Raw genomic sequence first — 25,956 nt, 5'->3', positions numbered from 1 at the left:
TTTACAGCTTGAACATTTAGCTATTTTTTGACATAATCACCATTTCTGTCAATGCATTTTTGTAGATGCTGTGGCAGTTTTTGTATGTCCATGTCGTACCAGCTCGGTGCCATGCTGTTCGGAAAGTTATGAACCTCTTCTTTCACCTTGTCATCAGAGCTGAATTGCTGGGACCACAATTAATGCTGACAGGTAGTGTGAGGCTCTGAAAAAACTCAGACGGGTAATTCAGAGGCGGAGAAGAGGAACGTTGAGCAAGGGCGTACACATTCTCCATGACAATGCTCACCCACACATCGCTCGGCAAACCATTGCTCTCCTGCAAGAGTTTCAGAAGAACATAATCACCCACCCACCCAATAGTCCTGAGTTGGCACCCATTGACTATCACCTGTTCCCTAGGTTAAAAGAAAATTTGGCCGGAAAGTGATTCAACTCTGATGGCGAGGTGAAAGGAGAGGTTCATGACTTTCTGAACAGCATGGCGGCGAGCTGGTATGACACAGGTATACAAAAACTGCCACAGCGTCTACAAAAATGCATCGACAGGAATGGTGATTATGTCGAAAAATAGTTAAATGTTCAAATTGTAAACTGATGTAAACCACTGTAGAAATAAACAGGTCCATGTACTTATAAAAAAATAGGAGACCTTACTTTTGGGACTACCCTCATATAATGAAGTACTATCTGAAATAAGCTGCATAAATGTCCAGTGAGATCTCGATATGATTTCAAAGTGGTGTAGAGACTGGCAACTTGCTTTAAATGTTCATAAATGTAAAATGTTGTGCTTCACAAAATTTAAAAACTTAGTATCCTATGATTATAATATCAATGAGTCATTGTTGGAATCAGCCAACTCACACAAATACCTGAGTGTAATGCTTTGTATGGATATGAAGTGGCATGACTACAGTTTATTGGTAGAATACTGGGGAAGTGCGATCAATCTACAAAGGAAATTGCTTACAAATCACTCATGTGAATAGTTCTAAAATATTGCTCTAGTGTGTGGGACCCATACCTGATAGGCATAACATGGGATACTGAATATATACAGAGAAGGTTGATAGGTTTGTTTAATCTGTGGGAGAGTGTCACGGAGATACTGAAGGAACTGAACTGGCAGACTCTTGAAGATAGACATAGACTATCAGGAGAAACTCTATGAACAAAGTTTCAAGAACTAGCTTTAAATTATTACCCTAGGAACATACTACAATCCCTATGTATCACTCAACAGGGACAGTGAAGATAAGATGAGAATAATTAGTGCATGCATAGAGGCATTCAAATAATCATTCTTCCCGTGCTCCATACTTGAATGGAACAGGAAGAAACCTTAATAATGGTAGAATGGGACATACCCTCTGCCATGCCCCTCACAGTGGTTTGCAAAGTATAGGTATAGATGTAGAAGAATTTCCTGCAATTTGCTCTAGTGTTTGATATGACTGGCAAATGATTAGCTGGATTTATAATCGAAAACTTGGTGAAATTTGGTTTCGATATGTTATTTTCACAAGGACAGGCCTATGACAGTGCTGCTTCCTTGTCAGGTCAAGCCCATGGAGCTCATGCATTCATACAATAGAACTATCCTTTAGCTGTATATTCTTTTGTGCAATTCAAAATTTTAATTTGGTAGTCACCAACATATACATTTATTAAGAATTTACTAGGAACACTGAAAATGGTATGTAATTACTTTGGGCTACCAAAGCATAGGCCAACTCTAATGATACCCTCAAATAATTATCTGTTGTTTGAGTCAGGAGTCTGAAATGTACCACACTCACTAGATGGACTAAGCATCCTTGCAGTGTAAAAGACTCCAAGGAAATATCTGGTTGTGTCATTTCTGGGGAAGATTCAAGAACTTGACAACAAGAGCACATCCTAAAATATCATGATTCTGTTAGCAGCCATCATAACATTATAAACTTTATTTTATGATGTAATTCATAACCTCGAAAAATAATTTTCATTTTGTCATTAGTGTTCTAATTAAACAAATTTAAACCAATGACTCAATTTATTATTATAATTTTAAAGATTAAACTAGTATTGTTCAATAAAATTAATTTTCAGTTTGAGCTATTGTAAAATGAAAGTTAGCCCCTGCCCCCCTCCACCCCTCCCCCCCAAAAAATTTTGCTAATTATGCCACAGTTTACAATAATAAACAGTTTATTTTCCTTTTGTCCATGTGACTGATTTTCATTTGACTGCCCCTTATATTTTCTTGTTCTAACCCAAGAACACTGTAATTTATTCCTCAAACAGTACATACACATGGAAGACAAGGTACAATGCAATTAGCAATAAACATGTGGCTGTTAAATCCTTGCACTCTTGCCTGTACACTCATTACTTCTCACACACAACTGCTGTCATTCTAGCAGACTGGGTGGCCTCTAGTGGCCAAATCAAGCACAAGCTTCATATGTGAACTTTGAAGTGGTGCACATTGTAAATTGGTAGTTACAGCAGTCCTCTTCCTTCACTAAGAAGTGAGCACTGTGTTCACATCCATTTCTTCTGTGGTCAATGTAGGTTGTTGTGTCATGCGGCACACTGTCACCAGTGTGTAGCATTGTAAGTGGTGCGAGTGCGACAGATGCAACACTCGCCCTCCTGTAAGAGGCCATAGGCCATATGGCAGTACCATCCACATCCAATTGCAACTCCAGGGAAGGAGGTTGCAGCGAAGGTTGTGGAACAGGCGGCACCAGCTGCTACACAGGCAGCAGCAGTGGAGGCTGTGACAGTGTGGAAGCTGCAGTCCCCAGTGGCCCCTGACAGCTGACGGGGGCACCCACAACAGAGGAGACAGTTATGAAAACATCAGCAGCAGTGGTGGAGAAGTTGATGGCACTGGCCATGATGTGGAGACGACTGGGCGAAAGACAATGTGGGGTGGCAGAAGAACACCCGGTACATAGTCGCCCACGCGAGGTCGTAGCTGGATGATGTGTCGTGATACCTTCCCCTCAGCCATATGGACAACGTAGAGGTTTCAGCCACAGGTACCCTCGATTACTGTCGACACCCATTGTGTCCGGCAGCCAAACCCATGAGTCCAAACAGCAGTGAAAGGCTGAAAGCAATGCAGCGCCAATGCTGACAGATGGCCTGGTGTTTGCTGAAGCAAATGTAGCAGTGTCCAGGGCTGACAATTTCCAACAACTCAGCCTGATTCCTATCACCAAAAGGGATAAACCTACAACAACTGAGGAACCAGTCAAGAGCTACTTCCAGCAACACACTCAAAATGTATTTTTTCATCTGAGTCTTAAATGTTCATACTAGTCATTCTGCTTCCTCGTTTGATTGAATGTGGAAAGTAGCTGCTGTGACATGGTGAACACCACATTTTTTACAAAAATCTTCTGATTTATGAGATATGAACTGGGGGCTGTTGTCAGTAACTAACGTATACAGAAGATTTTCCATTGCGAAAATATTTGACAAAGCATAAATTGTTGCCACCACAGAAATAGACAGACAACATACCACATAGAGAAACTCAGAATAAGCATCAATTATAACAAGCCAGTAGAAACTCAAATAAGGTCCCACAAAATCTACATGATTTCATTCCCAAGGCTACTGTGGATCTGGTCATGGTGACAAAGAAGCACTGGGATATGCCTGGTGGGTGGCACAGTGTAGACAGGCTGCAACAACTTGCACTATTTCCCAATCAATGCTTGTCAAAAAACATGTTTGTGTGCTAATGTTTTTGTATGTGACATTCCCCAGTGATCCACATGTAAAAAATGCATAACCTGATGCTGAAGGGGGGACGGGGCTACGATCCAAGGAGCTGTGTCCTTTGTAGCTAACAGCAGCACTCAGTCCCAAACAGAAAGACATTTCTCAAGGGATCAGAAGCACGACGAGAAGGTCTGTCCAGCCAGCCCTGTTACACAAAAGAAAGAACTTTACTTAAAACAGGACCCTCAGCTACTGTGGCTGCAATTTTAGTGCTATTAAAAGGAAAACAACCAAAACATTTTGAGCTTCCACATCTAAATGAAAACAAAGTAATTCCTCTCTATCAAACCCTGGATCCTAATCAATCGCCAAATATGATAAGCCATAAGCATATGTATGCTGCATCGTAGTTCAAAAATGTATCTCATAATTGTATCATGACAGGAAAAGACTCTACCACTGCAAGCAATGTGTGAATTTTTTTGGCAAGGATGCTGAAGGGATAAAAAGAGACGCCAGTGGTTTGTGGTCTGTGATCAGATAAAACTTAGACCCCACATAGAAAAACGTGAAATTTTTAAGTGCATACACAATCACCAAATCCTCTTTCTTTACATGAGAATGATACTGTTGCCCTAAATTTAAGGATTTAGAGGCATATGCAGAAAGGTGTTCAGAACTGTTCACATACTTATGAGCAGGCAGGGCACCAAGGCCAAACTGACACATGCCAGTTGCTAAGACAAGGTGCTGGCCCAGTGAAAAGGGGGCCGACTGCAGCTTAGATTTCAACAACCTGAATTTCTGGTCACAAACTGGGGAACAGTGGAATACCGTTACATAATAATGCATAGTGTGATTGTGCCATAGTAGAAGCGTCTGGTATGAATATGTGGTAGTATGCAATTTTGCCTAAAAAATGCCTGTAATTCCTTGATAGATGTGTGGTGTGGCAACACAGAAACAACATCAGCATGCTGGTGCTATAGTTTAATGGCAGCACATGACACTTCAAAACTCAAATAAGTACTAGACAGTTGAAAAATCTGTGCCTTATCCAAATTGCACTCTAACCCTACAGACTGTAAAACAAAAAACAAAGGCACCAGGCACTACTATGTCATATAAGTAGCTGATGCAGGCTGGAACTGATGCAATAGGTTGCTCTAAAAAGTGTTGAAAAATAGCTTGTGCATTTGCCACACCAAAAGGCAAATACCAGTATTGATAAAGCCAGAGTGGGGTATTGATAACTAGAAGGTGTTTAGATTCCTCATTGAGCAGCAGCTATAAATATGCTTCTGTAATGTTAGTCTTTGAAAAATAAAGGCCCCTGATAGATGTGCTAACAGCTCATTAGGACATCGCAAAGGATAGCTATCAATGATTGACTGTGCATTAATAGTTTTTTTAAAAAAATCACTGCAGTGACATAATTTACTGGTAGGTCTTTTGACTGTCACCAGTGGTGCTGACTATTCGCATGAAGAAAGGGATCGAATAACATCAACAGATTGAAGATGATCTAATTCTGAATGTATTTGATCCCGTAAAGTTACCAGTACTGAGCAGAACTGGAAAAAATGGGGGAGGGCAGACTGTTTCATCATAATACGAGCCAGAAATTCTGTTCACAACCTAGTCCTGGAGAACATAGGGAGGAAAATTCAGGGCACAGAGCACCTAACTATTGAAATGGAACCAAATGCACTTCATCATTGATGGGGAATTCCAACCGTTTTTAAGTATCCAAACCAAGCAGATTTTCAGTGTAAGCACTGTCCACAACAAGGAATGTTAATGAACAAACCACAGACTTGTAAGTCACAGGTGCATAGAACTGTGGAAGAATGGGAATCTGTTGTTTGTTATAACTCACCAGCCTCTAAGACATTGGAGTCAGAGGGAGAGAACCAAAGTCCACATAAGCCTGAGAACTCACCAACACTGCTGCTGTATCTATGTCCATCTGCAATCTCAATGACTTGTTAAACACATGCACCTCAGTGTATACCTTGCTTTGAGACACCATCACTGCTGACACACTGTTCACATCCATGTTCATTTCATCCTCATTCATGTTTGGAAAGGAGTTAAATACAGAAGTGATGTGTCATTTCTTATACAATCTATTAAACATTGCCCAGTGCTTGGGCATGCAGTTCATTCTTGTTGAATGAAGCAGTATGGGCATGAAGACAGCAGAGCATGATACGGTTGCTGTTGTGACTCAGATTGTTGTTGTCACAAATGCCAATTGCCTTTACAACACTGAGATGTCTGCTGGACTGCTGCAATAGTGTTTACATTCCCTTGCAAAATAATTGAAGGCTGGGAGGGGTGAGAGGAACTGATTTCTGGAACTTCGAACCAATCGTCTATCTACCTGCAACCAATGGAACTTTAAGTGACTGAGTTATGTTCAATACTTCCATAAGCACAGGATTTTCACACTGTAGAGCTTGCTCTCAAACTTACCCATCAGGAGCAAAATGTATGATTGCATCACAAACCATTTGATTGGCATAGGATTCCTGATGAATATTTGTCACAAAATTACAATGATAGCTAAGTCCAGGAAGTTCTGCTGCCCATGCCCTATATGACTGCTTTGGCCAATTTTGGCAGCGACAAATCTCCACAGAAGCAGCAATAATGTGAGAAGGTTTGCAGTGATAAGTAGAAATTACCTCACACATCCGACCAAAAGAAAGACTAGAAGCTTCTTACAATGGATTGAGCTGACATGACAATTGTTTTATCCGTGAGGTGAACTCCATAGCAAAAAAAGGACCTTGCACAAGTCTACGTCTGTTACCCCAAATACCTGGAAATGTTGCCACAGACTTCTTTGTAAGTGTCCCAGTCTTCTGCTGCATTGTTGTATGCTGGAATTGGTGGCAGATATTTTGTTGGTGGGGCTGCAGGTTGTGCCAATGTATACATTAAACATGAAATAGCAAATGTCAGTGTCTGCTGTTGTTCAAGTAGAGATTTAAGCACTGCCTCTATGGAATAAACTCAAAGGACTAGCGGCTGAAGTGGTACATGTAGAGTTGAAAAACAAACCCAAGAATGCTGTAATTTATTGCTCAAACACTACACAAATTAGATAATATACTTTACTCACTTTAATGTTGCAAATGGGAGTGTTTCACTGAACTGCAGTCAATTATCTTCAGTTTCACCTTAACCATAACTTAAACTATAGGCTATTTCTTTGAAAAGGGACATACCTCCGTATATGAGAGATACATTGAAGTTGCATGGATCACGAATGTTATTATCAATGTGGCATGTGTAGTGACCATAATCCTCTACAGTTACTTTTTTGAAAATCAGGAAACTTCCCTTTATAGAGTAATTATCCCTGAAACAAAAACAAAATACAGTCAGGTAATGTGTTTTAAAAATAATAAGTTACCAAATATGTGACAGTTACCCCTGATATAGTGTTTCAGGAAACAAACCTTCCACACACAAAAGAAATTGGAAAAGAATAACTCGAGAATCATTTTTTGCAAAACTGAGTATCTACTAAAAGTAAAATTGTCAGAAAACACCTTAAATCACATTAGACATTTTCCTCATAACTCGATTAGAGAGAAAGAGAGAGAGAGAGAGAGAGAGAGAGAGAGAGAGAGACAGCACATTCAAATATTTCTACAAGTACCACAAAAAATGTAGGTAGGGTTTTTTTCCACTGAACAACTACAGTATCGCCATTCTTCAAAATGACTAACAGTTTGTTATTTGTGAATAACTTCAATTTAATTTACATAATCATTCTAGTATTACCATATTATGGCTTCATTGCTGTCATTGTCATTGTTATTGCACCCTTGAAGAGCTTCTGTATCATCCAAAGAGTTGTCAAAACACTAGAGTAGCTTCTTAACATCATCAACCTTCTTATCACTTACTCTGTTTTTTAATCTTGGCAATGGAGCATTGTTGATATCTCTCAAGTTCAACCAAGATTGGAGATCTATAATATACATTTTTTGCTTTGCATACAACACAATTTTTTCCAGGCTTCTGGTACACGAGAACATTTGCTTTGCTTATTTTGAATAGTAACATTTCTAATGACTGTTACTCATGGATTTCATATTTTGAACTTGCCAGTCTCTCTCAAGTAGACCTACCACTCAACTGACACATTTAGCACATCATGGGACTGTGAAGGGATTGTGATATTCTCTAGTTGTCTCAATTGCTTCTCAGCTGCACTGAATACCACATCAGGAGGCCTATAACTGTGCCCCTGATTGTAAAGTAATGCAGGTGAAAACTTCTGAGGCTTCACAAAATCAAAGGAGCATAGCCATCATCACTGAATTTTTATTTTGTGAACCGCTTGAATCTGACAAAATTCTTAATGTCAGCTTCTGATTTTTCACTTTTTGATGTCTCTTTTCCAAATTTATTAAAAAGTCATAAAATAGAAGCAGTTAGATTGGCTTCATGTGACATTTGTGTTTTCAGCAGTGTATAATGGCAAGTGTCTTGCTTTTCTCCATTTACTTCCATTATGGTACAATTATATAACCAGGTATGTCATGAATCAAATGTTTCCCAAATAGACAGTTTGGAAGGGATTGGTTCTGCTGGCAATGAAAACATCCGCTGAAGGTATCTGTTTCTTTTAGTTTAAGAATTTCATGGAATTGTGAGGCCTGTAATGTGTTCTTATGTAATTTTTTTATCTGGTTCTTTGGCAGCTTTAATTTTTAACATGATTTCTGCACAAACAGAGCACATGTCAGAATTAGGATTGCAAAAAGATACGTTAAAAACATTTGTAAAAGATATTTATGTGATTGGAAAGGAAGCACTTTAGGTGACCGGCTTTGATATGATCTGTACAGAACCAATTCCACATTTTCTTTGTATTTAATGCTGGACTCAAGTAGGACCATGAGCATTGCCTTCTTGAGTAATGACTCTCCCATCAGTGGTATTTTACAAAATATATTGTAATGGCTTCTGTCATCTCCTCATCTCTTTTAGTTGTTCTTCTTCCCCCTCTTTCTTCTTTCAGCATTTCACCAAGGAGGTATTTTCAAGCTTCATTTCTTATTCTGGCATCTAGTACCCACACAACCTTCCTAAATGTGGCAGCAAAAACTTGAATCTCCTCTCCAATTATTTTTGCTATTAAATAGCTTAAGGTAATATATCTTTTGTGTTTTGCCTTATCATCTGGAACAGTTCATCTTTAAGGTTCAGCAATCTTAATACATTTCAGAAGAAATATATCTTACTTTATTTTATCATTAAAGTAGTTCCTGTGCTGAGATTCTGACATGTCATTTTGCAAAAGCATTGCTGTCAGACAACAACACTGTTTGGGGCTTCTTTTATGCCTATCAGACCATGAGTACAGGCTAAATCAGGTTTATGAGTGTAACGAATACTTCTCTTTCATCTGCTTGGTTTGTCATCAACTCCTCCTCCTCTTACACCCAATAGGTACTTTTTGAATGAGAGATGAACAATCTGCTTCACTTGTAGATTCTGAATCCATATAAAATAATTACTAGACAAAAATAATATATCAGTCTCTCTGCTTTAGACCACACTGAAATGCACAGACCCCCAAGTAGCATAATCATTGAGGTTTATAAAATTTTAATAAAGGAAGTAACTTAATTTTTCTGTATTAACATATAAAATTTATACTTGTGTTTGGTGTTTAGTCTTTGAAGAACAAGCAAATTCTAAACTTGTGCCTTTGTTAAGCAAGAAAATCACCCAATAGCAATATTTTGCCATTGTTGAACTGTCACACACATTGTTGTCAATAGAAGAATTATAAACATGGAAAAGCATGATAAATTTTGCTTTAGAATGGATGCAAAACAGAAAGTTATGTAGGCGTTAAGTTTTGGAAAATTTCTCTTTCAATAGATGTCAAATATTGTAAAAATTTGCAATATTTCATATGTGTTTAATGCAGTACATGTTAGGCTTCATTAAATTTCACAAGTGCAAATCAATTCCTCTTGTTTTAAAAATATGTGAATTCATATATAACTCAAAAGTGAAAATTTTGTAGATGTTCAGTTTTGAAAAAATGGTCCTCAATTTAAAAGGAACCATAAAAAGTATTCTGATTAATTTTCCATTTATGTGCCAATGGCTCTTAAAATAAGTACCATGTAACTTACGGAGACAATATGGCTGGCTAGTACTTATCTTCATGGGGCAAAATTCTATTGATAGACACATTAACAGTAGAAAACACATTTTCCTAGATTTTGAACTGGGAGACCCAGAGCTCACAAATATAAAGTATTCTCAAGTGAATTCTCCTGATTTGAAATACCTACATCTACATACATACTCCAGAAGCCACTGTACGGTGCATGACAGAGGATACCATGTACCATTACTGCTCATTTCCTTTCCTGCTCCACTCACAAATAGAGCAAGGGAATAACAACTGTCTACATGCCTCCATACGGGCCCCAATTTCTCTCATCTTAACTTTGTGCTCCTTGTTAGAAATGTATCTTGGTGGCAATAGAATTGTTCTGCAGTCAGCTTCAAATGCTGGTTCTCTAAAGCAAATCTAACTAACTTTTTTCTTTTCTTGTCCTTTTCTCCTTTTTCCTGTCCTTGTCTTTTTCCCTGCATTTAAGAAAAACCATAGTATAATGTAATTAATGACTGCATAGCATGTTATAATTCATCTTGCACAAAAAGGAAAAGATGACAGCTGGGCTTTTAAACACTTGTTCATCTTTGAGCTGAGTATTGTGGCAAAGCAAGGAGGATGAAGTAATGTGAAAAGGCTGGAAGGCTTCATAGAATATGGAGAATGAGGACAGAGATGCAGGATGTAGAAATGCAAGAAAAGTTCCCAATAAGTAAATAGAGGTAGGGATCATTTTACAAATAGTAAAAGAGAGATTATGAGGAGGAAATAAATACCAGCTAATGAAAAGAACAGAGAGACTGAATTGTAATGAGACTGATTTATCATTGGGCCCATAAAATTGCCTTTAAATTGTAAACAGTGGTAATATACCTAGAGATTTCTCATTGTACCCACTACAATTTGCAAATTTCAAATTATTTGCAAGTTTAGATGTACAAAATTTCACATGCAAGTTTGATTGGTGTACATTTTTTTTCATTTTCATACATTTTTATTTAAGAAAAATATGTAAATTTTTAAAATTTTAACATATCAAAGATAAATGATGGTAGACCAGTAATAATGTCCCTAAAGAAAGTCATTCACTTAAGAGTCCATAGGTACAAATAGTATCAAATTCATTTACAAATTCTGCAAAACATGTTCAGTTTAAAATTAAAGCCATGTTTTCAAAATGTATGCAGTCAGGATTGTGAAATTTTTGCAAGTATAATGAGAGACTGTTCAAGCCTCATCACATCAGTCTACGAGAATTCCCAATGATAAAATTTATTCTGCTGTTGGAATATTGTCCATGCTGAACTCAACAGTCTGGCATTAAACTGAGAATTTTTCATTCAAACAGAAAGGTTCTTATAAAGAAGGGAAGATGTCTCTACAAAATCAGCTGATAGAACTACCAGAAGATACAGTCCCTCAAATTGGAAATAACAGGTCCTTTCAGTATTAAAGAAAATACCTAACAGGTGATATCTTCTGTACTGTTGCCAACAGTAGAGTGATGTTATAATGAGTAATGTCTCCTGGGTTCACACTGGCAGTGATTAAGGTGTTGCTTACTATCTCAAAGACAGAAACAAACAAAATTGCATTTTATCATTCCTTTGAGGCACTATGATAACCACAAAGGCATGTACAGTCTGCCACCAATTTTGAGCAGAGTTATAACACATAATCTTTCATGAATTTGGGAACAGAGCAAAGAGGTTTTTTTCTGCTCCGATGAAGTGGCACAGCATGGTGTAATGCATTTTACTGTGACAAGGTACCATGTCACATATGGTAGACAATGTTGAATACAGCTCTTACATGGAGATGGGACAGTTGTGTGGTTCCTCACTGTTGCAACTATAGCTCGAACTGTTTACTCTGTTGATAGTTCTGTGCAGGGCTGTCTTTAACCTGTTGGAGGCCCTGGGCATATTAGGATAATGGGGCCCCTATTACCTTGACAGAGCACTATTTTTTATCAGAATAGACAAAGAAAGTAGATAAGCAAGGTTCTAGATATATTTTTATTTCTTTGCAGTCACATTAAATGAATATATAATATAATATAACCCACAAAAGTAACTCTTTTAGCACGCAGATGACGCTGTAATTTACCATCTAGTAAAATCATCAGACGATCAATTGCAATTACAAAATGATCTAGAGAGAATTTCTGTATGGTGCAAAAAGTGGCAATTATCGCTAAACAAAGAAAAGTGCGAGGTCATCCAGATGGGTACTAAAAGAAATCTGATAAATTTTGGGTATACAATAAATCGCACAAACCTAAGGGCTGTCAACTCGACTAAATACCTAGGAATTACAATTACGAGCAACTTAAATTGGAAAGACCACATAGATAATATTATGGGGAAGGCGAAACAAAGAGTGCACTTTGTTGGCAGAACACTTAGAAGATGCGACAAACCCACTAAAGAGACAGCCTACATTACACTTGTCCATCCTCTGCTGGAATATTGCTGCGCGGTATGGGATCCTTACCAGGTAGGATTGACGGACTACATCGAAAAAGTGGAAAGAAGTGCAGCTCGTTTCATGTTATCGCACAACAGGGGTGAAAGTGTCACTCATATGATACGTGAGATGAGGTGGCAGTCACTGAAACAAAGGCAGTTTTCTTTGCAGCGAGATCTATTTACGAAATTTCAATCACTAACTTTCTCTTCTGAATGTGCAAATATTTTGTTGACACCCACCTATGTAGAGAGAAATGATCATCATAATAAAATAAGAGAAACCAAAGCTCGAACGGAAAGATTTAGGTGTTCCTTTTTCCCACGTGCCAATCGAGAGTGGAATGGTAGAGAAGTAGTATGAAAATGGTTTGATGAACCCTCTGCCAGGCACTTAAGTGTGAATTGCAGAGTAACCATGTAGATGTGGATGTAGATGTAGATGTAAATGAATAATGAAGTACACAATACTGTATGTATAATTTTCTTTGAATAAGTTGCATGAATAAGATAAAACTTGTAGTACTTTTTCTGCATGGAATACATTAGAGAAGATTCTGGAGCAAATTGTGCTTGCTATGTTAGGTTCCGCTGTACACTTATTCTTGTGGACAGGTTGCACACAGTTATCACTTTTGTGATTTCTGGGAGCAGGCATGACACAAATGTTTGCTTGTTTACTCACTTGACTGCGACCCTCACAGAGGTGTCAGCACGTTCACAGTCAAGTACTGACTTTCACATAAATTTTACACAGTTACTTGCTGGATGCAGACTGACCATTTTGGGTGAGGTCTGACTATTTAAAGACTGGTGTAGGCACAAACTGTTATTTTGGTAACTATGTCATCATTCCAGGAACTGCTAGGTAGGCTTTTGCTACTCAAGATGGTCTATAAGTATTGATAAAAATTTGGTTTGTGGTCCAGGAATTTAGGAAGTTTGTGGAAGCATGTTATGCATTGGTACTGGGAGTATCCTATTTACAAGAGCCATATTGTAAATTATGGTAAATTATGCAAAGTTCTTAGTTAGTGGCTTCATCAATTAATAAAGTATGTCACCTTGTGCACAAAAATTAGATCAACAAAAATATAAGAGAAAAACTCAGACTCTGACAAGCACAGAGGCAAAATTTGCAATGGAAAATCTAACTACTTCTGCACATGACCATTAATTATTTCATAAGTGAATTAGTTTCACAGAATTTGAACTATTACTGATATCAGTATCTCAGAATGCTAGTCTTCATAATGAGTGGTGTCACCAAGTCCATAAATATGTAGTAGCTAACGTGATATTTGCTAACTCATACTGATGTAAAAAGTTCAATTATCCTTACCTTTTGATTAGCATCACTTTAAGAAAATTCAACCTAGATAACATTTTGAAACTTTCACGCATATGCCACATATAAATTATGTAACTGTTTCCAGGTAGGACAGAGACCAGAGAGAAAAAATAGTTGTTATCAGGATTTAAAATCATAACAGATGGAGTAATTCCAACTTAATATGTCTCAAGGTCTCAGAAGTCATTTACATGAGGTCAGTACTGAAAACATACATAGCATTCTTATCTAACTGCTATGTACTCCATCCACTATCACTACATGATCCATGTTTGTGAAGCCTTCAAACAATTGGTCTACATGCTGTAATATCTGACTGAGCCTTGTACTACATTTGTGTCACCCCATAAACAAAATGGAGACATACCTCTGAACATCTGAAATCACTACATCTCTCGCACTCTTAACAAAGTGAAGTGGCTGATCAGCTGGTGCCCAGTACACATGAGCTGTTTTTGCTACTTCTCCACACCCTAGAAATAAAAAAGGGAAACGAAAATAGTATACTGTCATAGCAATTAAATGTGATAAAAGAAAATATAATTTATCCAACTAAAAGAAAATCTCGTTCTCACAGTACACAAACAAAAGCTTTACACAGAAAGAGGCAGATGAATTTCCTGGTAATAGTAAATATATATAGATAATTTACTCACCAACCAGGGCTTCACAGTAAAACTGGGCAGACTCTCCTGGCAGGGCATATTGATTGGTTGGATAGTGCGTTATCACGGGGCGTCTTGAGGTACAGTTCATATCTAAGTCACAAGAAAGTTAAAGTGCAATTTAGTGCTACACAGCAACATTTAAAATGGTAATATTAATAGTAACAATGCAGTCAGTAACTAACATTCAAATATATTGCCTAAACAGTCAAAGCTGAACAACTGTAGGCTGTGAACACCAGCACCAGCACCACCACCACCACCAACATTAACAACTACTGTACAAGCTCTGTTTGCTTGCAGATGCCTCATGAGGCACTCCACCTAGCCTCCAATAATATGCATATAAAAACTGTATGGTCATATGAAGTACAAGATTGGGTGACACAGCTACTAATTTTACATCATATGTTTCTTCATTTAGTAGAAATTAATTTCCCAAGTAAAAATTGTTGTCCATACATTCAGTTTCTTTTTGAACAGGGTATCAGTTTTTCCCAGTTTTATTTTTAGTACATTGTTGTATATTTGTACTCCACTGCATAAAACACATATATGATAATCTGTCCTTCAGATTTGGGAGAAAATATATTTAAACTTGTCTTATTTGCAAGAACTGGTAATTATACTCCTTTTGATGAGTTATATGAAAGCTGATGGATACTGTCTTTTTAATGAAGAATATTTGTTTTTGTTTTAAAGAAAGAACTAGCATACTACCTACAATAGTAACATATATGCTGATAAGAAACAGCCAGTCTGCCTAGCATCTGTAATAATAATACCAGTGCCATCAGAAATTTCAGTTATCTGTTTGATATGGCCAGTGAAACTCAGATCATCTGCATACAATAAAGATGTTTAGGAAATGCTTTCCTCACTATCCTTGCACACATAACCCTAAGGTGGACTAGTATGTACGGGTAGTAGCGGGAACAAGAAGTGAACAGGACACAGAAAGTGCTATTGATTTTTTAGTTCCTTAATTAGAATGAGATACAGTCACATAAAAATTGGCAGGTGGACATCACTGAAATATAATTACATATCAGTAAAAATGGAGACAATGGAAATAATTCTTATAGCATGCTGTAGCCTCACGGAACTGAAAGTTTCAGTGAATGGCAAGTAAGAAATCGTAGATGTTGAAAATCATACAAAGCAATTCCATACCCAGAAAATACAAGAAAAGTAATCTTGTGGGCACCCATGTGGTAGACTACAGCAATCAGGCAACAAGCGGCACACTATCCATTATAACGAAATCATTACTTAGAATTCTGTAATGAGGAAGTAGACTACCAATCCTTTGAAACTGCCATAGCCTACTGATCATTTGAAACTGCTGGGGGTGGTGTGAAAACATCAATCCCAAATTGGTCAGTATGAAAAAAATTCTAATGTTCTACCACTAGCGCTCAGCGAGGTTTGCAGGTGCTAGCAATCATTGTTCAGCATAAGCATGCAGTACAGGCTCACCAGCATCATGTCCAGAATACCATCACTGCACTTCATGGCGAGTCTCTTTCTCAAGTTGGCACAAAAGACTAAAACAGTTATCTCACTCGGGCAAGCATGTCAGTTGTTCACCATTGGCATGGGAAATGCTGGTAAGGCAGCTCTTTTGTAAGCAAAGTACCCTTGGCCGAGTGATGTACTGAGGCAGTGATTGATATGCTTATGTTGGAATAATAGCTGTTACTTTATTAACCATTAACTAAACTAAGTTCAGCTTCTAGGGATGGGGTATTTGAATACAACAGAAAGTCATTCTATGATGATGAATAATGAGTGCCCCCTATGAGGAAGTCCATGACTGTTGGTAGTGGGGATGAGCAGGTAGGTACCATGGGTGTGCAGGGACACAGTCCTATGAGGCTGTGAGCTCATGGGAAGTCAGGAGGCAGGTCTAGTGAAGCACGGCTTTCCATAGCAGCTGATGGGCATCCAGTGGTTGTGATGCTGGTGAAGGCATGAGACAGCAGTGTCTGATGGGTAGCAGCAGCTGGTATGGTGATACAAAGTACAGGCTCGAGGCCATCTGGAGATTGGTCTGGAGTCTAGAGCTGATCTGGCCATTGAGGGGCTGAGTAATGCCCCAAGTATCTACCAGCAGGAAAACACAGGCATGGTGTCAGGTGAGAACATGGCCATGTGACTGCAGCACGACATGACCTCTGTGACACATATTGGCACAGCTTGTGTCCCCAGACACTGTGGCAGCTGCAGGAGGCTTGGCTGTATAAATCTCAGCAACTCTTCTGTTGAAAAACACTTCCCAAAGTAAGGCCGGGGCTGTACCTGGCATGCAAAACATATCTGTGAATGTGGTGGTCAAATAAACTGGGGCACAGTATTGCACATACTGCAATAAGGAAGTAGACATGTTGTGATTTGTTAACTATATCAGGGTGTTTAGTGAATATGCAGAACAATTATAAGTGAAGCTAGCACAGGTGGAAACTGCCCTAAGATCTTCCCATAACATGAAAAATTAATAAAGCTAAAACAAAAATATTAGTGGTGAGTAGACAAAAAAACTGTTGCTCAATGCTCAGTTAACAGTGAGTCACTGGAGACTGTTGAATCCTTTGCCTATCCAGGGTGTAAAATTACATCAGATGGAAAATCAAAGAAGGGTATTACAAGCTGAATCTACAAGACAAAGGCTGCTTTTATCAAGAGAAGAAACCTTTTCATATTCAGCTGTGCAGACAAATATCTCAGCACAGACCTTGTAAAGATGTTTGTCTGGAGTGTGCTGTTGCATGGAAGCAAAACAAGGTCACCCAGAGAAGCAGAAAAACAGCAAATAAAAGCCTATGAGATATGGTGCTACAGAGAAATGGTAAAGATCACGTGGGTATACGAGGTATCAAATGAAGAAGCACTCCACAGAGTGGAGGAAGAGAAGCGATATGTTTGGACATATTGAATATGGAAGGTACACATGCATTGGGCATCTGCTAAGCAATGAAAGTACAGTAGAAGGGAAGAACAAAAGAGGTGGATCAAGACTGAAATACATCAACCAGATCACGGGGGATACCAGTTGCACCCCCTATATACTGCTTTGAAGAGGAAGACTGAGGATAGAAAAGCATTTCAAGCTGCTGCCAATCAACCAACTTGATAGCTGAAGACATAAGAAGACAAGAAGATGTAAGAACTGAAGGCAAGATGTAGAAGAAAGAGTTTTTAATGACTGTGACAGTAGATTCCCACAGGACTCCAACCTAAGGAAGACAAGTAATAGAAGGATGAACTAACTATTTGATTGTTACTTTTTTTTCTTACTTTGTCCTGTTGTTTCTTCTGAGCAGACTACTCAGTGACTTTCCCATCTGAGTCTAACTCTTTGAAAATTTGTATCTCATTTATGATAGTTCTCATAATATTTGCAGGAGAAGGAATACTGAATTCCAAAAAAATTTGAGTCCTTTACTTTAATGTTTGCTTGGCTATTAATTAACCAGAAATATTAACATTGGCTGTTAAATTGAGAGCCTGAGTATTGTCACTGTTTTTTTTCCCCATCTTTTCTCGTGAGGGATTTGAGAAAACACCCTCTGTGTTCCATATGTTACCTTTTTACATCTATTAGCATTGCCCAATCTTCTGCTTCTGTTTCATTATAATTCTACCTCTTTTATTTTTCTTCTAATCTCATATGCTGAATCCTGGTTCCATATTCAGTGGTTAATGATTCAATTGGTTTGAATCTCGTATTGAGAAATTGTTTTATTATGTACTAATCTATTTTGTTATATATAGTATAAATGAAAAAGCTTGTCAGTGTGTGTGTGTGTGTGAGTGTGTACGTGTGTGTGTGTTAGAATGTTTGTTACTCTTTCACGCTGACACTGAAATGGCTGGATGGATTTTTCTGAAATTGGAATGGAGATAGCTTATACCCAGAATCACACATAGTCTATGTTATCTACACCTACCTATCAAAGGGGTAGGGGTGGGTGTGAAAAATAAGTGTAGCCCACAATGTGCCAATCACCAAACTTTATACTCGCTGACAACCCCCACAAAATCATGAAAGGAAAAAAGTTTATCGCTTACTACATTTTCACTGTTCATGCAGTGAAACTGATGCAAGAAACAAGATATTTTAATTTATTATCTCATTACTACTAACTGTATTCATGACACATTTTGCAGATGGTATTCACATGTACTATTGAATGTACCACCAAAATTATATCATTGTAGGACACATATTTCAGGAGATATGATGTCAAACACTAAGATGTGTGAAAAACTGCATCATGTATGATGTTTAACTTTATTACTGTTTTACTGCTAACTCTATTTGCAATACATTTCACAGACAGTACCCATGTATAGCGTAGAATGTTCCTACAAAAATATCATTGTATGACAGTAAGATCAGGAGATATAATGTCAAATACTGAGATACATGAAAAACTGCCACATCATACATCACATTTTAATTTATTACTTCTACACTTTTAACTCTATTCATAACATAGTTCACAGACAGTAGCCATATATACCACAGGATTTACCTGCAGGATTATATCATTGTACAACACATAAATCTGGAGATAACAGTATCATAAACATTGAGTTGCATAAAAATGGCAATGCATGGAGAAATTCGTCAGAGAAACAGTTTAAATATGTTTACAAATATGTGTGAAATATGTTGAATACAAGTGGGATATATTTGAGATGTGAGATGTATGTGGACAAACCACAGATAAAAGGCTCATCCTAAACCCCTAGGATGATTTCAACCAAATTTAGTAGACTGTTTGTTACTGTCTGGAGAGTAATACTGTGGGCGTGAGAACCAATAGCTTTCTATTGGGGTGGGGGTGACATCGTGGAAAGTGAAGGGTGAGGAGGACATGGACAGACAGAGACGGGAAGCATGAGATGGACACAGATAGGGGGTCAGCAGGAGATGGACAGAGATAGGGAGAGTAGGAGATGGACAGAGAGAAAGTGATGTGGAAATGGATAGTGAAAGAGAGGAGAAGGAGCTGGATGGGAGAGGAGGGTGGAGGAGATGAACAGCAAGAGGGGGGGGGGGAGAAGATGGATAGAGGGAGGAGGAAGGAGGAGATGGTCTAATAGAAGATTGGAATAAATACAGACCCAGCCATTTTTTATGAATAAATCTTTAACTGTGGGTAACATGGCAGGGTGCAGCTAGTACACGAGGTCTATTGAAAAAATTCTGGAACCTTGCCCACAACATTTTTTCTACACTTACCTTTTATTTATTGTGCATGGTCTCTTTTGAAATACTCTCCTCCACAACTGATACACTGCTCCCAATGCTGTTTCCACTACTGGAAGCCAGTCTTGGTACAGCTCTTGCCAGATCATACAAAATGCCGTCTGCAAATTTTCTTTTATCTCGTCTATTTTTGAAAATCTTTGTCCTTTGAATGGGCTTTTCAACACTGGAAATAAAAGAGAGTCTGCAGGGGCCAGGTCTGGAGAGTACAGTGGATGAGGCAGCACAGTGACATCGTCTTTTGTGCAATAGTCGCACACCAACAAAGTTGAATGTTTGCCTTAACTTCACAACCATAAGACCAACGTCTCATCACCAGTAATGATTCTATTAAGGAACATCTTGTTCTCATTTGCACAATCCAAAAGCTGTTCACAGGTTACAAGGCAAAGGTCTTTCTGGTCTTGAATCATGAGCTGTGGGATGAACTTGGCAGCAACATGACGCATACCAAGATGCTGTGTCAAGATTTGATGACATGATCCAACTGAAATGTTTCATTCTTCTGGAACCTGTCTGACAGTCAGTTTTGATTGGCATGCACAATTTCATTGACATTCCTGACATGAATATCAATAGGCGCCGAGAGCGAGGGTCATTCCTAACTTCCATCTAGCCACATTTAAACTGTGTGAACCATTTGTAACACCAAGTATGCCTTAAGCACTCATCACTGTAGGTTTCCTGCATCATTTGGTGTGTCTGTAAAGGTTTTCTTAAGTTTCATACAAAATTTATTTAAACTGTGTGAACCATTTGTAACACCAAGTATGCCTTAAGCACTCATCACTGTAGGTTTCCTGCATCATTTGGTGTGTCTGTAAAGGTTTTCTTAAGTTTCATACAAAATTTAATGCAGATGTCTTGCTCCTCTAACTCTGTCATCTCAAAATTCACAAACTCTGCAACACAACGTTCTACTCAGTACTGCACTGAACAATAACTAACAGACATACAACAATGAAACTTCTGGCAGTTACATATTCAACACAGCTATGTGCACGGATGCCAACTGAATTTTGCTTCAACACACCATTAGCAGAAAATTATGAATGTTCCAGAATTTTTTGAACAGACTTCGTAATATAACGTCCCCTATGATATTCTGCACTCTCTTATGAATCAGATTGCTATAATTTATTGCAGCTGTAGGTTTATTTATTGGCTATGGACAGTGTTCACACAGTGTTTTAAGCTAAAACTCTTTTACTGTTTTTTCAAACAATGGAAAATCCAGGATGGAATGTAACAATATTGTGAAAAGGAAAGTTGCTACTCATCGTATAGAGAAGATGCTGAGTCGCACATAGGCACAAAAAAAGAAGGTCACAAATAAAGCTTTCGGCCATTACGGCCTTTGTCAGCAATAGATGTAGACACACACACATACACACACACTCATGCAAACCCGACTCACACACATAACTGCAATTTCAGGCAACAGAAACCACACTGTGAGCAGCAGCACCAGTGCATGATGGGAATGGTGACTGGGTCTGGGTAAGGAGGCTGGGGTGGTGAGGGGAAGGGATAGTATGGAGGGGGTGGCAGACAGTGAAATGCTGCAGGTTAGACAGAGGGCAGGGGAGAGGTGAGGAGGGGGGGGGGGGGAAGTAGTGGAAAAGAAGAGAAGTAAAAAGACTGAGTGTGATGGTGGAGGCTGTGTAGTGCTGGAAAGGAAACAGGGAAGAGGCTGGATGGGTGAGGACAGTGAGTAACGGATGTTGAGGCCAGGAGGGTTACAGGAACGTATGATGTATTGCAGGGAAAGTTCCCACCTGTGTATTTAGAAAAGCTGTTATTGGTGGGAAAGATCCATATGGCACAGGCTGTGAAGTAGTCATTGAAATGAAGGATGTCATGTTTGGCAGCATGTTCTGCAACAGGGTGGGCCATTTGTTTCTTGGCCACAGTTTGTCAGTGGCCATTCATGCGAACAATGAACTTGTTGGTTCTCATGTCCACATAGAATGCAGCTCAGTGGTTGCAGCTTAGCTTGTAGATCACATGACTGGTTTCACAGGTAGCTCTGCATTTGGTGGGATAGGTGATGTTCATGACCAGACTGGAGCAGGTGGTGGTGGGAGGATGTATGGGACAGGTCTTGCATCTAGGTCTATTACAGGGGCATGAGCCATGAGGTAAGGGGTTGGGAGCAGGGGCTGTGTAAGGATGGATGATCATATTGTGTAGGTTTGATGGATGGCAGAACACCTCTGTGGGAGTGGTGGTAAGGATAATAGGCAGGACATTTCTCATGAGAAATTCCACCATCACACTCAGTCTTTTTACTTATCTCCTTTTCCAGTACTGCCCCCCCCCCTTCCCCCACTCACCACGTCTCCCCTGCCCTCTGTCAATAACCTACAGCACTTCACTGTCCGTCACCCCCTCCATACTATCCCTCCCCCTCTCCGCCCCAGCCTTCTCCTTACCCGTACCCAGTCATCACTCCCATCATGCACTGGTGCTGCTGCTCGCAGTGTGGTTTTAGTTACCTGAGACTGCAGTTGTGTGTGTGAGTTGTGTTTATGTGTGTGTGTGTGTGTGTGTGTGTGTGTGTGTGTGTGTGTGTGTGTGTGTGTGTGTGTGTGTGTGTCTACATCTATTGTTGACGGAGCCTTAATGGCTGAAAGCTTTATTTGTGACAGTCTTTTTGTTGTGCCTATCTGTGACTCAGCATCTCCACTATAGGGTGAGTAGCAACTATCCTTTTCATAATATTGTTACTGTTATTTCACATTTATTTCTTATGTGATCACTGTTTCTGAATCATCTGTAGTGTTCTGACAGCTTTTCATTCATGTTTTCCTTCATGATTACCCACACACATAGATGAAAATTAATACATAAGAACTTACAGTAACTAAGTGATTACCATGTTCACTAGTCCATTAAAAACTCATTGTAAAGTAAAAAATTATGAATAAAACAAACAATATTTACTTACATTTGGTTACTAAATTGATGGTGAATGTTTTTGGTTCAGGTTGTGTGCTATTTGTGACAACACATGTGTAGTTTCCCTTATCAGCATCCTGAACATATGTTGATTCAATCGTCTGATTTTGATCAACTGCAGAAATACTAAATGTTGAATGCTTGGGTGAAAGAGGTTCACCGTCCTTATACCTGGTCAAAGAAACAGTTTCTATAAGTCTACAACAAAAATATTACTACACAGCACTTTTTATGTCTGTGTGGTCATAGAGGTCCCTAATGAAAGCAAAGTCTGCTGGAATACCTAAAACTGAACTTCCTGGAGCCTCAAAGCTCTGTCTTTGTCTGCTTCATTTCAGATTTATAAATGGTACATCTGCTGCCCATACTCGTGACTAACCTGAATAATTTAGCAGTACTCTTCTCTGCCACAAAATGTACATTTTTTGTCATTTATTGGGTCTATCAAATAGCCTTCGCACTTGTTACCTACAGTGGGTCATATATCTATTTTAATATTGTGGTAAATGCTTTACTACAGTGACTCTACAACATTTTTCTGTTCAATATCAAATAAGAACATAAAAGGAAAGAATAAAAAAATAAAATATCTATAAAATTATGTTTAAACACAGGACACATATAATTTTTTACCTATTCTGTTGTCTGTATGATGTCCATTGATTTTGAGGGATTCAGCAGAATGTAAATTAGTCTTTTGGATTTCCAACTTTTCATTTTCTTAGGAAATGGATTTTCAGCAGCACAATTCTCTTCTATTACATAAACAAATCATATTAAGAAAACCATAAAACTAATAATTTACCATAAAATGAATGAACATTATTAGCTATGTATTACTTGAGACTGCTTACTACAACAAGAACTGAGGCAGCAATACCATGCTAATGGACAAAGTTAATTACATTTCTCTACCAACTGAATCTTCTTTTATGACAATAAATAGAGTAACAGTAGCAATCATAGAACAGAATACTTATCATTCATCAGTATCATAAGTCATTTTTTTACCAATTACCAGTGTCCGTTAATTTAACTACCCATCTTCAGATCAATGTAGGACAAAATGAAAATAAAATACTGTTATCATCTTTGATAGAATACACAGTGGTATATAACATTACATGTCTTACATCCCATTACTTCAGCAAGACGAACTGGACCCAGAGAGTGGTGGTGGTATTATTTGTATAGCTCATAGTTCTCCCTCCAGCAGCCATAAGACTATGGGTACAACAGACACATCACATTGACTTTCTATTGGAAATAAATATCCAGCACAGTGAGCAAACTGAGCACTTAGTATTTTTTATTGATACCAAAATTATACCAACTCTCAAATAAAGCTATTATTTCACTTTCTGGAGACGGGCTTTTGATTTTGGAGCTCTGCTGGAGTGCGTGATGTTCTATAAGATGATTCTGGTTTTCATTCATTGGTACTGGTTTGGGATCATATTATTTGTAATCATGGCAATTACTCTCTACTCCATTTCCAGCTACTGAAATAGTGTTGATCTTTCTTTCTATATTTGTTACAAGATACACACCAGTGGTCTTCCTAGTTTAGTATCAGACTACAATGTTATTAGTGCCTTCAATACTGCAGACTTTATTGAATTGTGGTAGCAGTAGCTGATAATGCAACAGCAACAACATCAAATTTAGTGAAAGGTAAATGTGCTACAGAAACAGCAGAGCAACTTCCTGCACTGCATAGCAAAGTGGGACAATGCTCTACCAACAGTGTTGGTATCTATGCCATCGTTATAAGCAACAGGGTTTCAAGCATTTGACAATTAAAATGAAACTTGAAACACATATGTCGTATGGTTGCTGCTGTTTTCCAATGTTAACAACATATCTGACACTCATGTTCAGCCTGCTTTTCTGTTATCTTCTAGGAGATAATTGGTTCACTATGCAACTTACTAGGTTGTCACTTGATACCTTGTGACCCAGTTGTGAAAATCTTAGTTGTTGATAAAGGAGCTTCTGTATCCAAATTAATGCTGAAACATACTGGTGTGCCAACTCACCATTTTTGGTCACAACTAAATGGTAATGATATTTACAAACATGGATGTAGACAAATACAGTTTCTTTTTACAGTGCCTTCATCTACGTCAATTAACAGTTTCACTGTGGACTGTAGGCTCTGGGTTTCAAATACAAGATTTAGTTAATACAATCTGGAGTTAGTATTTCATCCAGTGATTTGGTTGTTTTATGCAAGGAAAACACTGATTTATATGCACAAAATATTGAAGCACTCATATCATTAAAACTCAATGACACTCCCATTCTTTTTCTGGGTTATATCTGTAACTTTACTATGAAGGAAATAGTTAAAGCAGAACCAGATTGTTTATAGGTGTCAGATGCAGTTACACTGATCATACCTAGTCACTGAGTGACACTCAAGTCACAATCAAAAAGAATTCAAGAGTTTGGCTATTTTAAATGAACTATCAATGCTCAATATAATGTATAGTTTACCTGAAACTCTGTCCAGAAGAACTACTGGTAAACCTTTTGGCATTGTGAGTTCTTTTGCAATACTTAAAAATATTTAGAGTAGCTTAGGTATGGTGATTTGGAATTCTAATGCTTCTTGGGAAAGATATAAATTATGACAGGAAAATATACTGAATTACATGCAGATAACATATCATTTCAATCAGCTTCAGGAAAAGGGAGTCGAATATCACTGGTTTGTCACTTGTTAATTAGCGTTATTGAAGCTTAAAAGGTGTTTGACCTCTTCTCTCTGCCTGGTCTCATTTATTGCAGACAATTTTAAATAGGCACCATGCTGTCACCCATGGTCCTGATAGAATGGAATAAATAACTGCCTAAGCATCTAATACAATAACAACAGTGTAAGTGAACTATATCTAAATAGAAAGGGAGGCACTCACTATAATTTATAGTATCAATTAATTCCTGTTAATTATAGTATCAATTAATTTCTGTTACACAGAATAAAATTCACCTGGTCATGGAACACTAGCTGTTAATTTTGATCTTTGGACCCCAAGCAAACATATCTAGTAAGACATCAGAAAAATTAAAGCAGCAGGTGTCAATTCTGTGCAATTACCGACACCACAGAGGCTGACGCCCTTCGCTTAACAACTGAGAGCAGTGTTGCTTGTGTAGAGTTATCAGTGCTAATGGATGAGGAACAATGCATGAAATAACTGTAGAAATCAATGTGGGACATACAACGAACATATTCATTAGGACAGTGTGACAAAATTTGGTATTAATTGGCTATGGCAGTAGGTGACTGAGCAAGTGCCTTCACTAATGGCATGACATTACATGTGTACTTCTCCTGGTCT

The 25,956-nt window shown here is 38.2% G+C and overlaps 1 protein-coding gene across 2 annotated transcripts in view; it reads right to left on the bottom strand.

Annotated features, from left to right (window-relative positions):
• The window catches only part of LOC124776346 (X-linked interleukin-1 receptor accessory protein-like 2), a 141,097-nt gene that overhangs the window by 52,531 nt on the left and 62,610 nt on the right, over nt 1-25,956 (bottom strand). For both annotated transcript variants that reach the window (XM_047251295.1, XM_047251296.1), the window contains exons 2-5: nt 22,599-22,780; nt 14,362-14,463; nt 14,073-14,178; nt 6,960-7,093 (exon numbers count right to left, since the gene is read on the bottom strand). In XM_047251295.1, the coding sequence (XP_047107251.1) occupies nt 6,960-7,093; nt 14,073-14,178; nt 14,362-14,463; nt 22,599-22,780 (524 nt within the window). The remainder of the gene's footprint in view (nt 1-6,959; nt 7,094-14,072; nt 14,179-14,361; nt 14,464-22,598; nt 22,781-25,956) is intronic.

Source organism: Schistocerca piceifrons, chromosome 2 (genome assembly GCF_021461385.2).
Source record: "Schistocerca piceifrons isolate TAMUIC-IGC-003096 chromosome 2, iqSchPice1.1, whole genome shotgun sequence".
Classification (NCBI taxonomy): Eukaryota; Metazoa; Arthropoda; class Insecta; order Orthoptera; family Acrididae; genus Schistocerca; species Schistocerca piceifrons.
Note: the sequence above shows the minus strand (reverse complement) of the source record. Positions and strands in the feature narration are given on the sequence as shown.